Source organism: Rhinolophus sinicus, linkage group LG07 (assembly GCF_036562045.2).
Source record: "Rhinolophus sinicus isolate RSC01 linkage group LG07, ASM3656204v1, whole genome shotgun sequence".
Lineage (NCBI taxonomy): Eukaryota > Metazoa > Chordata > Mammalia > Chiroptera > Rhinolophidae > Rhinolophus > Rhinolophus sinicus.
The window spans coordinates 73120895-73134685 of record NC_133757.1 but is presented as its reverse complement, the minus strand read 5'-3'; the positions used below and the strand labels follow the sequence as shown (position 1 = coordinate 73134685).

Below are 13791 nucleotides of genomic sequence, written 5' to 3'. Positions count from 1 at the left end.
TCATGATCTATCCTTTTACAATAAACTGGTAATCTAGTAAGTAAAGTGTTTCCCTGAGTTCTGTGAGACACTATAGCCAATTCCTCAAATCCAAAGAGGGCAGGGGTGGGGGGGTCATTGGAACCTCTGATTTATAGCCGGTTGGTCAGAAGCCCAGGTGACAACCTGGACTTACAATTGGTCTCTGAAGGGTGGGACAGTCTTGAAGGACCCAGCCCTTAACCTGTGGGATCTGACGTGATCACCAAAACCATGTGATCTTCTCAAGGCAGAGAGAGTAGATCCATGAAACACACGAGTCCCCATCGAGCCCCCATGGTATCCTTTATGTAGCTCTGGTCACTTTGTGTAGCTCTGTTAAAAAACAAAATTCAGTAGAGTAAATTGGCAGCTCTCATTGCCTTTATTGAATGACTCATGGATCAGGCAACATCACATCTGGCAAGTAGCAAGGAGCTTTGAGAGGCTGGACAAAATGCATGCTTTTTATAGGCAGAAGGAGGATGGAACAAGGAAATGAAAAGAGTGGATGATCCCAGGGAAGGTCGCCTTCCCTTAGGAGAAGGCAGAGTCTTCTCAGGCCCGTGACCTCACTAGTGCTCACCAGGAAGTTCCAGGTGGACAGGTTACAGCACACGTTCCTGGGAGGGGCTGGAACTGCAAAGAAGTCTTGATTTGCTGACATGGGGCTTAGCACCACCGACTCCATTTTGAGCCTATTGGTTTTTCTTTTCTTCATCGTTTTTTTTAAGAGCTCCAAGGTCTCTAGAACTACAATCTCTGAGCCAAGGGGAACCTCGAAGCATCAGAGGAAGGACATAGCTGAGCCCATAGAGGGTGAGGAGTCTGACACAGAAGAGTGTCTCGGAGCTTTTGTAGACATCTCAGCATGCACAGACCAGGAGAAGGACCATGGGTGAACATGGCGTAAACATGGGTGAAATTCAGCAGATGCAGCAGAGGAGGGGTTGGGGTTGCAGGGGTGAGGACAGAAACCAGCCTTCAATCACCAGAGCAGGAAGCTGAGGGCCTTTTGCAGACCCAGAGATTGCTTCTGTCACATCCGGAGTCGTTCCAGCCATCGCCCTTGAATTCTGCACAATCTTCATCCCCATGGCTGTTAGGTTCCCCATCGTTCCAATACTTGCTGAAGCTGCAAAGGCCACCCAGACCGTTAGCCCTGATCCCACTGTGTTAACTGTGTTTCCAGCTTCGGTTAACCTGATGCTTTCACATCTGCCCTGCACGCATATGACGGGCTTGCCTTGTTCTGGACGGCCCGATGACATGCCTGGGTCAACTCGCCTTGGCCTCCTGCCCCTACAATTTGAGCAGAAGCCCTTCTCCCTGGGACATGCTTTTCAACCATAAAGCAACCAATCCAGAGCCCACACCCCAACCACCTTAGTTATCAGGCTCTCACACTCAGGATCCTGCCCTGATCACCCCAGGGCCAGCGCCAGACAACTAGGGGCAGCCCCTATGCCCGAGAGTAACTGACGTTTTTCAGACGAGCCAATGCTAAGGCCCCTCACACTGCCTTGCCCACTCGTTCCCTTGAAACCACAATAAAGACTCTTGCCCACAGTTCTTCCTCTCCCTCTTCTTCCTGACCAACCTGTGCTTCCCCGTGGGACGCTCCTGCACCGTGATGTGTATTCCTTCTCTTAGAATCTGTGTCTGCAACAAACTATCTTTTCAATGGCAATCTGCTCGGTCAGCCTTACCATATTTCTGATAGTCTGATAACATACACTGTATCTTAAAACACCCACTCAGCCTGCAAGCTGCTCCTGCAGTTATGATGGTGGAATCTGGGGCTCCTGGCATGCTATCGACACAGGAGTATGTGGAGACCACCTTCCCAACTCAGTGGAAATCCCAGACTCTTAAACCCTCTCAGGCAGTGGGGGAGGATTCCCAGGAAAAGCTCACGTCAGGAAGCTTTGATAGAGGGTCCCCTGTGCCTGAGACTTACCTGCTCGACAGGGTTGAGTTGTCCATCCAATGCCACTTCCCCTCATGTTTCAGGTCTGAGAGCCCTATCCAGGTACGGGGGTCATCCTTGGGAACCCGCAGCTGCAGGAATGTCTGGTGGATGGAGAGAAGTCAGGAGGGAGCTCGGCCCCCCACTTCCCAGGCGCAGCATCTCCCCATCCTTTGGCAGGAAGTCCATCCTTTAGTCTGACATTTAGCCTCTAGTTTGCCAGATCCTGAGCCCCTACGTGCGCTCAGGATGTCGGAGTTTCCCTCACATCTGTATCCTATGAGCACAGCTGTTCTGACTTGCAGATATATGTACATAACTGGTCTCTCATCACACACACTTGGTAATATGACATGGTTATGGGTTTTACATGTGCTAAGCATGTCCTCACTAATTCATTCATGCCTGAGATTAATGTTCTGGAATTAGATCGAACCAGTTTGTGAGAGCTGCTCATGCACGTCTCTTTGCAGCTCCGCATTGAATGATATCAGCTTGAAATCAGCCATGGTGGAGAATTTACACCCGGGAAACTGGCAACCGATACAAATCAGGGCTTTTGCCTCCCAAAGAGCTAATTGTTAAACATTTGCCAGGATACCGCTGGGGTTTACTTATATTTTAGGTGTCCCCCAAAACACTCGCACATGTTCAGATCTTGTTTGTATCTCCTTACAAATTGCTGGGGTCTCTTCATGCGTATCCTTCCCCGCCCCACTATTCCACGTGGAGTGAGCAGCTTCTCTCCCAGAACATCCACTCTCATCATCTGGTCCCCAGTTGGCCAGTGGTCAGGTGCATGCTCCAGACCAAGCCAGGTCCCCGGAAAGGACAGGTGTACCTGCTCCTCTGCACTTTTGATCACCACGAGTTGAGCCTCCACGTCCTGGCAGGCAATGACGGACTGATGCCAGTTCTTCTGGGAACTGGAGAAGAAGTAACAGTTTCCTTGGAAGAAGATCCACTCCCAAGGACACCGGTGGCAGAGGCGAGCTGTTAGGGAAGGTGAGTCAGGGCTGGGACCCAGCTCCGGACACCCCTGAACCTGTACCTGTCCACCCTAATCCCTTGAGGGTCAGGTCCCTCCTTGACTCCACATGCAACATGGACCATTCCCCTCTCCAATTCCCATGACTCCCTCTCAGCCCCCAGAGAATGTAGAAATACCGACCCTCATCACTCCCTGGCTGGGAGGAATAGGGGATTTAGAACTCAGAAGAAGAGACTGGTTTAATTTAGTGCCTACTGTATGCCTGACCCCTGGGAACATCAAGTACCATCATCCTTTTCATTTCGTGTTCCTATTTCACAGATGAGGAAACTAAGGTGCAGAGAAGAATGATGCCAACAGAGTCACACCACATGGAGACCCTTCCAGGCCCGTGGCCCCTGGCTTCTGGCCACTCACCCAGGCCAGACTTCAGCTGGGTCAGTTCCTGGTAAATCTCCTCCTGCTTCGAGTGTTCCAGTCCCTGGGGCCTGGGTATGTTGGAGACTATGCCAAGGAAAAAACAAATTGCAATTATTAAACACCTACTCTGTGTCATGCCCTACACTGGACCGTGGAGAACATTGTTTCTGAGGGTCAAGGTCTTGGTTAATCCTGTGACAGATGAGGAAATTTGATGTCCAGAGAAGTCCACACCAGGAGGACAGGTGGAGCCAGCATTCATCCCTCTGCCGCTCTCCCCCCTTCCCCGGCACCAGCGGTGGGAGGGGCTATGGAAGAGGCCACCAGAGAGCTGACCAGGGAAACCGACAGTAACTTAAGTTCTGGCTTTCAGCCCCACCTCCCTCCGGGATTGTCCCCCTCTCCCACCCAAGGCTATGTCCGTAGCCAAAAGCCCCAACACTGGAAGCCCCAGACCTCAGGGCCTGCCCCTGACCTTGAACAAGGATGGCCACCAGGAGTCCAGCGAAGAGTTTGAAAGAGAAGAGCAGCAGCACCAAGGAGACCTGTCCCCGTTCCAGACACCCTGAGGGAGAAAAGGATGGCAGTTCTAGCGTGCCTATGTCCCTCAGCCTGCCCCAGAGACATTCTGTCCCTTATCTTCCACCTCCAGCATTCAGGAGCCAGGACCACAGCCCCCACCTTCTCCTAGACCCAGGAGCCCAGGCCCCGAGCCTGCACTTCCCCAGGACCCAGGAATCTGGTAGTAATCATCTGTCCCTGGTCCCCGTCCCCTAATCCTCTTGTACCTGTGAAAGTCTTGGAATCAGGGGTCCGTTGGAATCCAAAGGCTTGAGGGGAGATTCTGTTGCTGTTGGTTATCTGCTCTTCCTCCTCTGAGTGGGTAGAGAACAAATTCAGAGCCTGGACAAGCTGAAACCAGACCTAGCCATCCCCTTACCCACCTGCCCTAGATCCCAGAGTCCCCACCCAGCCTCACCCAGGGAGCCCAGCTGCTGTGCCATCAGTTCCTTGGGCCACACAAGTCCACCCACTGTCTCCAAAAGCTTTGTCCGAGTCCCTGTGGACCACAGCTTTTATTTCCCAGCCTGGGATGCTCACTCCCCACATCTACTTTCACTCAGGAAGGAAATAGGGAACTGGGCACTGACTCATCACCACAAAGGCAGAGGGTGGGGGCTTCTGTTATAGAATGCGATGACCTTCCAGGAATGCCAGGGAAGTGCTGCTGGGTGTCTTGGGGTCAGGTCGACAGTGAGAAGGACTAGTCCACTCAAGCTGTGGCCAGCTTGAGATGCTTTTGATGAAATCCAATGACAAGGGAAGTAACACTAATTTGTTATTCCTTCTCCACATAGGACGGGGTGAGCCGGCAGTACCCCCAATCTTCTTGGAACCACTTTCCCCTCTGACCTTCAGGCTCTGCTGACTTGGCTTGCTGATGTTCACATTTATGGTGATTTCTGCTGACTTTGGAAGTTGTAGCTGAATCATAATTGCTTGTGTTTATTTAATGCCCACTATAGTGGGGCACTTTTCTTTTATTCTTTTTTTTTGGGGGGAAGGGGAACAGGACTTTACTGGGGAACAGTGTGTACTTCCAGGTCTTTTTCCAAGTCAAGTTGTTGTCCTTTCAATCTTAGTTGTGTGCAGCTCAGCTCCAGGTCCAGTTGCCGTTGCAGCCTTCGGAGTTAGGAGCATGGAGCTCCAACCGCCTGAGCCACCGGGCCGGCCCCTAGTGGGGCACTTTTCTAACTACTTTATATACAATTCATTTACTCTTCCCACCCTGGGGTAGATAATATGACCTCCAGTTTACAGATAGGGGGACACTGAACTAGGCCTCTGGCCCAAAGTCACATAGCTGCTAAATAGTGGGGATGGGATTCAAACCCGGACAGTCCACCTCCACAGTCCACACTGTTATCCAAAGCGTATAAATAGCATCAAGGAGGAAACCAAAAACTCACAGAAGCTTTATTTGTAATAGTCCTAGAAAGACCCAAGTGGCTACCTTCTACAACATGGATGGACCTTGAGGACGTTATGGTAAGTGAAAGACTAGACACACAAGGACAGATACTGGGTGAATCCACTCAATGGAGGTCCCTAGAGAGGTCAGATTCATAGAGACAGGAAGTAGATGGTGGGGCCAGGGCTGGGGGAGGGGGAGGGAAGTGAGTGTTAATGGGGACAGAGTTTCAGTTTCAGAAGATGGAAAGTTCTGGAGATGATGGTGAGGATGGCTGTGGGATTTATGAATGTGTACTTAAAAACGGTTAAAATGGTCAATTTCATGTTATATATCTTTTACCAAGATAAAAACAATTTTTGAAAAACTGTGTTGCTGAGTGTGCAGACGTCAGCAGTTGATTACACATCTGGGATTCTGACAATTAGCTTCCTATAGGAGAAAGGAATAAAAATGTGCTTGTTTAAAACTTACAGATAAAAATCAAAATGGCGGCGTGAGGTGAGCCTCTGTAAAGCTCCCCTGGAATTTACAACTAATTGAACAACAATAACTCCACAAAGGACTCCCTGCACAGCAGACAGGCAAGACGAAGAGGCCCACTGCTGAATTCACCTAAAGGTGGGCGAATCACGCGAGTGGGGGGGGGGAGGGAAGGGAGAAGTGCGGGGACGGAGCCGCATGGGCGCAGGACGCAGACCTGGCTCAGTGCTCCGAGCTCGCTGCTTCCCGGAACTACCGCAGCTGCGGGAGAGGGAAGAACTCGGACTGCTAGGGCTCCTCTTAAGGCCCACAGGGCTGAGGGGGCAGCGTATAACTCGGCTGAACCCAACGCTCATGGCAGAGACCTCTGAGAAAAGACTGAGGGAAGAAGGCTGAAAACGGTGGTTTAAGCCCTCACTGCCGAGCAGAGAACGGAGCCTTAGGCACTGAGACTAGCCACCCCCTCCCTACCCTCCCAGAGCTCGCTCCGCCCCCACCTGCCCGATGTTAGAAGTGGAACAGTAGCAGTGTCAGAGCAAAAGAACAGAATATTTGCTGTTCTGAGAACTGTGGACCGCAGACACAGATTCGCAGCCCAACTAGTTCTGGCAAAGGGGAGGGAGCTGTGGAAGCAGGACCAGCTGTGGTGGTGGTCGCCGCCATTGCTCTGGGCCACCTCTCACAACTCACCCCGCCCCTGGCCCCACCTATCTGGGTGGATCCCTGCAGGAGTAAACAGAACTGCTGAAACATACAGGCTCTGAATCTGGTGCAGGAACAGCTTTGGTACTTCAAAAGCTCTCCACATACCCACACGGGACACTTCGCCCTGTGACCCAGGCGAACTATTAACAGAAGAGAAGCCTGTCTCCCAGGGAATTCCCCCATTGTGTGAGAAACTGGAATAGTGCAGAGAAAACATAGCACTACCGTGTGAGAGAGAAAAAAAGACTGCAGCCAGATAGAAAATAAAACATTCTACCAACAAGTACTGGAAAACAAAAGAAAGACCTCTTCCTATCAACCTGTTGCAGAAGCCACTCCTGTAGATGTCTAGGAAGAGAAATAATAAATCAGTAATTGCCATGAATAACCAAGGCAACAAGACAGCTCAGAAAGAAAGTGAAAAGTCTCCAGAAAAGGAACTTAAAGGTACGGAAATATGTGACTTAAATGACAGAGAATTCAAGATTGCAGTTCTGAAAAAACTCAACGAGATGCAAGAAAACACAGATAGGCAGTTTAATGAACTCAGAACACAATCAAAGAACAGCATGAGCATTTTACAAAAGAGATTGAAATTTTAAAAAAGAACCAAATAGAATTTCTGGAGAGTAAGAACGCAACAGAAGAAATTAAGAATGAAATAACCAGTTTAGGTAGTAGAGTTGACCAGATGGAGGAAAGAATGAGTGACATCGAAGACAGAAACCTCGAAATTACACAGATGGAAGAAGAAAGAGACTTGAGACTTAAAAGAAATGAAAGAACTCTACAAGAACTTTCTGACTCCATCAGAAAGAGCAATATAAGAATAATGGGCATACCAGAAGGAGAAGAAAGAGAGAAGGGAACAGAGAATATATTCAAACAAATTGTCAATGAGAACTTCCCAAACTTGTGGACAGAACTGGACCCTCGAATCCAAGAAGCAAATAGAACACCTAATTACCTCAATCCCAACAGGCCTTCTCCAAGGCACATTGTATTGAAGCTGTCTAAAATCAACTACAAAGAAAGAATCCTCAAGGCAGCCAGGGAAAAGAAGATGGTAACTTACAAAGGAAAGCCCATTAGATTATCATCAGATTTTTCAGCAGAAACTCTACAAGCCAGGAGGAGTGGAACCAAATATTCAAACTATTGAAAGAGAGAAATCATGAGCCAAGAATAATATATCCAGCAAAGATATCCTTTAGATATGAAGGAGGAATAAAGACCTTTCCAGACATACAGAAGCTGAGGGAATTTTCTAATACACGACCTGCACTACAAGAAATACTAAAGGAGGCTATTCGACCACCATCAACAGGGACAATTTGTGGCAACCAAACATAAAAAGGGGAGAGTAAAGGCCTGAACCGAATATGGGAATGGAGAAAGAAAGCGTGCTGAAGAAAATGGAATACTCTAAATATCAAACTTTCTTTTACATAAACTTAAGGGTAACCACTCAAAAAAATCCAGAACTGAAATATATACTGTAATAAAAGAAGAAACAGAGGGAAACATCATAGAATACCACCACACAGAAATAATAGACAAAAACAAAAAGGCAAAGAAACAATGGAGACACAGCCTTACCAGAAAACTACAGATAGAATGACAGGAAATCCTCACATATCAATAATCACCCTATATAAATGGACTGAACTCACCAATAAAAAGGCACAGAGTAGCAGATTGGATCAAAAAACTAAACTCAGGGGCCGGCCCGGTGGCTCAGGCGGTTGAGCTCCATGCTCCTAACTCCGAAGGCTGGCAGTTCGATTCCCACATGGGCCAGTGGGCTCTCAACCACAAGGTTGCCAGTTCAACTCCTCGAGTCCCGCAAGGGATGGTGGGCTCCGCCTCCTACAACTAAGGTTGAACACGGCACCTTGAGCTGAGCTGCCACTGAGCTCCCAGATGGCTCAGTTGGTTGGAGCACATCCTCTCAACCACAAGGTTGCCGGTTCGACTCCCGCAAGGGATGGTGGGCTGTGCCCCCTGCAACTAGCAATGGCAACTGGACCTGGAGCTGTGGTGTGCCCTCCACAACTAAGACTGAAAGAACAACAACTTGAAGCTGAACGGCACCCTCCACAACTGAGATTGAAAGGACAACAACTTGACTTGGAAAAAAGGCCTGGAAGAACACACTGTTCCCCAATAAAGTCCTGTTCCCCTTCCCCAATAAAATCTTTAAAAAAAGAAAAAGAAAAAGAAGTTCATTGCCAATAGACTTGCTCTAAAACAAACAAACAAACAAAACAAAAAAAACTAAACCCAACCATATGCTGTCTCCAAGAGACACATCTCAGCTACAAGGACAAGCATAGACTCAAAGTGAAAGGGTGGAAATTGAACTCCAAGCAAATGGTACCCAGAGAAAATCAGGTGTGGCCATAATGATATCAGATGAAACAGACTTCAGGGTGAAAAAGGTAACAAGAGACAAAGATGGACATTTCATAGTGGTAAAGGGGACTATACAACAAGAAGACATACCAGTCATCAATATTTATGCCCCCAATCAGGGAGCACCGAAATATACCAAGCAACTGCTAACAGAACTAAAGGGAGAAATTGACCAAAACACAATTATACTAGAGGACCTAATTACATCATTGACAGCTATGGATAGATCATCCAAACAGAAAATAAATAACGAAACAGCAGCCCTAAATGACATATCAGATGAAATGGACATAATTGACCTTTATAGAGCACTTCATCCTAAAACATCAGACTATACATTCTTTTCTAGTGTTCATGGAACATTCTCAAGGATAGACCATATACTGGGACATAAAATCAGCCTCAGCAAATTTAAGAAGATTGAAATCATACCAAGCATATTCTCTGATCACAAGGCTTTGAAATTGGATATCAACTGCAAAAAGAAAGCAGGAAAAACACAAATACATGGGGATTAAACAACATACTTTTAAAGAATGACTGGGTCAAAGAAGAAATTAGAGGAGAGATCAAAAGATACATAGAAACAAATGACAATGAAAATACATCCTACCAAAATTTTTGGGATGCAGCGAAAGCAGTTTTAAGAGGGAAATTTATATCATTACAGGCCTATCTCAAGAAACAAGAAAAATCCCAATAAATAACCTCATGTTACACCTTAAAGAACTAGAAAAAGAAGAACAAGTGAAACCCAAGGTCAGCAGAAGAAAGGAAATAACAAAAATCAGAGCAGAACTAAATGAAATAGAGAACAAAAAGACAATAGAAAAAATTAATGTGACAAAGAGCTGGTTCTTTGAAAAGATTAACAAAATTGACAAACCCTTGGCTAGACTCACTAAGATAAAAAGAGAGAAGACGCTAATTAACAAAATCAGAAACGAAAAAGGGGAAGTTATCACGGACACCACAGAAATACAAAGGATCATCCAAGAATACTATGAAGGACTATATGCCACCAAATTCAACAACCTAGAAGAAATGGACAAGTTCTTAGAAACATATAGCCTTCAAAGGCTGAACCATGAAGAACTGGAAAATCTAAACAGACCGATCACCAGCAACGAAATTGAATCAGTCATCCAAAACCTTCCCAAAAGCAAACGTCAGGGACCAGATGGCTTCACTAGTGAATTCTACCAAACCGTCAAAGAGGGTCTAATACCAATCCTGCTCAAACTCTTCCAAAAAATTGAAGAGGAGAAAAGTCTCCCAAGGTCATTTTACCAGTCTAACATTACCTTCATTTCAAACCAGGCAAGGACCTTACAAAAGGAAGGAAGGAAGGAAGGAAGGAAGGAAGGAAGGAAGGAAGGAAGGAAGGAAGGAAGGAAGGAAGGAAGGAAGGAAGGAAGGAAGGAAGGAAAGAAGGAAAGCTATAGGCTAATATCCCTGATGAATACAGATGCAAAATATCCTCAACAAAATATTAGCAAACCAAATTCAACAATACATTAAAAGATCATACACATGATCAAGTATTCCTGGGATGCAAGTTTGGTTCAATATCCGCAAATCAATTAACACGATACACCACATATAAACAAAATAAAGGACAAAAATCAACAGATGCAGAAAAAGCTTTTGACGGAGCTGCGCTTCCCGGTGGCCTGGGGCGGGCTGGGGCGGGGCCAGGCAGGCTGGTTAGCCAGCGGGAAGAAGAGAAAAGGCCAGGGAGGCAGCGGCGGCCCAAGCGTCGACTGGGTGCGGAAAGGGTGCGCGGATAGGGTGCGCAGATGTGTGGTGATTTCTGGGCAGCCTGGCTGCCAGCTGCCGGCCAGGCCAATCCAAGGACCGGCGAGAGGCAAGCGCACAACCCCGGGTCCCCGCGGGCTGCATCTGCCCAGCACCGGGAGAACGGGAGGAGAGGAGAAGCCCCCACCTCTAGAGCAGTCCTGCTAAAGAACAATAAAGCTCACCAAACACACACACACACACACACACACACACACACACACACACACACACACACACAGGTGCTCTGGCGTGGTCTCTCAGCGTTCAAGTCAATCATGAGAAGCAGTCTTCTGTAAATGAGAGAAAAACTGGATATGCACACCAACTGAGAGACTGCCTGCTTTTATTTTTTTTTTAAATAATTCTTTTAAATTTTATTTTATTGGGGACTATTGGGGAAGAGTGTGTTTCTCCAGGGCCCACCAGCTCCAAGTCATTGTCCTTCAATCTAGTTGTGGAGGGCACAGCTCACTGGCCCATGTGGGAATCTAACACGCAACCCTGTTGTTAAGAGCTTGCCCTCCAACAAACTGAGCCATCTGGCGGCTCCTGACCCTCTGCTTTTAGATTTGACTTTTACCGCCTTTTCTTCTGGGGTCAAGAACTGTGATATTACAGAAAAAAATAATTTAAAAAATAAAAGGCTACTTCTGGATTGATTTTTTGTTTGTTTGTTTTGTGTTTTTTCTTTTTCTTTTTTTGTGAAACTAAACACAAAAAGTGACACCAAAACAACCCTTGAGAAAATCTACAAATCTGTACCTGAGACACATGAAGTCAGCGGCCCAGGGTTCTGTTACAGATCAAGATCTCTTATTTAATGCAATACAGTATGATGGTATGTGGCTTTTGAAATGATGGGTTTTATTTGCCTGCCTTGCTTGATCCTTGCACCCTCTGCCAGCCCAGACAGATATTTTCCTGTTTGTGCATTGTAAAGTGGCTGTTTTCCTAAATGTTATTTCTGCTTTCCAGGTTGAGTTATAGTGCTAGATTTCCAAACCTAATGCAAATATGTAATTTTTGGTTTAGCGTTGGCAATTTTAATATATGTGTCACACTTAAAAGAAGAAAGAGCATTTGACAAAATCCAGCGTCCATTTATGATACAACAAAAAACTCTCAGCAAAGTGGAAATAGAGGAAATACCTCAACATTATAAAGGTCATATATGACAAAGCCACAGCTAACATCATACTCAATGGTGAAAAGCTAAAGACGTTTTCCTTAAGATCAGGAGCAAGACCAACATGTCCACATTTACCACTTTTATTCAACGTAGTATTGGAAGTCCTAGCCACAGCAATCAAACAGGAAAAAGAAATAAAAGTTATCCAATTGAAAAGGAAGAACAGAAACTATCATTATTTGCAGATGACATGATACTAGATAGAGAGAAACCCAAAGATTCCACCAAAAAGCTATTAGAACTGATAAATGAATTCAGTAAGGCAGCAGGAAACAAAATTAATTTTAGAAATTAGCTATATTTTTATACAGCAGTAACAAACTATCAGAAAGAAATTTTTTTAAAATCCCATTTACAATTGCACAAAAAATAAAATACATAGAAATATATTTAACCAAGGAGGTGAAAGACCTGTACCTGGAAAACCACAAGACATTGAAGAAGATACAAATAAATGGAAGGATATACTGTCCTTGTGGGTAGGAAGAATTAACATCATTAAAATGTCCGTAATGCACAAAGCAATATACAGATTCAATGCAATCCTGATCAAAATAGCAATGGCATTTTTCACAGAACTAGAACAAATAATCCTAAAATTTATATGGAACCACAAAAGACCCTGAATAGCCAAAGCAACCTTGAGTAAGATGAACAACGTTGGAGGTATCACATTACCTGATATCAAACTATGCTACAAGGCTACAGTAATCAAAACAGCATGGTACTGGCATAAAAACAGACACATAGATCAATGGAACAGAACAGAGAACCTAGAAATAAACCCACTCCTATATAGTGAGTTAATCTATGACAAAAGAGGCAAGAATAAACAATGGGATAAAGACAGTCTCTTTAACAACTGGTGTTTGGAAAACTGGACAGATGCATGCAAAAGAATGAAACTGGATTACTTTCTTACACCATATACAAGAATAAACTCAAAATGGATGAAAGACTTAAATATAAGACCCAAAACCATAAAAGTCCTAGAAGAAAACATAGGCAGTAAACTCTTTGACATCACTTTTAGTAAAAAAAAAAAAAAAAAAATTGGATATGTCTCCTATGGCAAGGGAAACAAAACAAAAAATAAACAAATAGTTCATCAAACTAAAGAGTTTTTGCCCAGAGAGGGAAACCATGAACAAAATGAAAAGACAATCTACCAAATGAGAGAAGGTATTCACCAATGACACATCCAATAAGGTGTTAATATCCAAACTGTATCAAGAATTCATACAACTTAACACACACACACAAAATCAAGCAATCCAGTTAAAAAATGGGCAAAGGACCTGAATAGACATTTCTTCAAAGAGGACATACAGATGGCCAATAGACACATGAAAAAATGCTCAACGTCACTAATCATCAGAAGTGCAAATTAAAACCACAATGATCTATCACCTCACATCTGTCAGAATAGTTATCATCAATAAATCAACAAGTAACAAGTGTTGGATAGGTTGTGGAGAAAAGGGAACCCTCATGCACTGTTGGTGGGATTGCAAATTGGTGCAGCCACTATTGGAAATAGTATGGAGAGTCTTCAAAAAATTAAGAATAGGATTGCCATATGACCCAGCAATCCCACTTCTGAGTATTTATCTGAAGAAATCCAAAACACTAATTCTATAACACTAAAAGATATATGCACCTTTATGTTTGTTGCAGCATTACTTACAATTACCAAAAACATGGAAGCCACCTAGGTGTCCATCGATAGACAAATAAAGAAGAGGTGGAACATATGTACAATGGAATATTACTTGGCCATAAAAAAGGAATGAAAATTTTGCCATTTGTAACAACATGGATGGACCTAG

General features: G+C 45.0%; 1 protein-coding gene across 1 annotated transcript; it reads right to left on the bottom strand.

The window, feature by feature from the left end:
- Positions 1 to 384: 384 nt before the first annotated feature.
- On the bottom strand, positions 385 to 4528 carry LOC141572684 (CD209 antigen-like protein 2). Its single transcript, XM_074337738.1, has 7 exons — positions 4378 to 4528; positions 4187 to 4273; positions 3874 to 3963; positions 3396 to 3482; positions 2829 to 2980; positions 1979 to 2091; positions 385 to 1153 (listed from the first exon to the last, which is right to left on the bottom strand). Exons 1-7 carry the CDS (start codon positions 4400 to 4402, stop codon positions 1003 to 1005), a joined length of 705 nt encoding a protein of 234 aa, XP_074193839.1. The 5' UTR covers positions 4403 to 4528; the 3' UTR covers positions 385 to 1002.
- Between the last annotated feature and the right edge of the window lie 9263 nt (positions 4529 to 13791).

Excerpts from the sequence above, each read along its gene's own strand:
- LOC141572684 (XM_074337738.1), bottom strand. The coding sequence starts at position 4,402 with ATGGCACAGCAGCTGGGCTCCCTGG. Across the intron at positions 3,483-3,873 it reads GGTGGCCATCCTTGTTCAAG|TCTCCAACATACCCAGGCCC; the intron begins GTCAGGGGCAGG and ends TCCTTGGCATAG. Across the intron at positions 2,092-2,828 it reads TCAAAAGTGCAGAGGAGCAG|ACATTCCTGCAGCTGCGGGT; the intron begins GTACACCTGTCC and ends TCCATCCACCAG.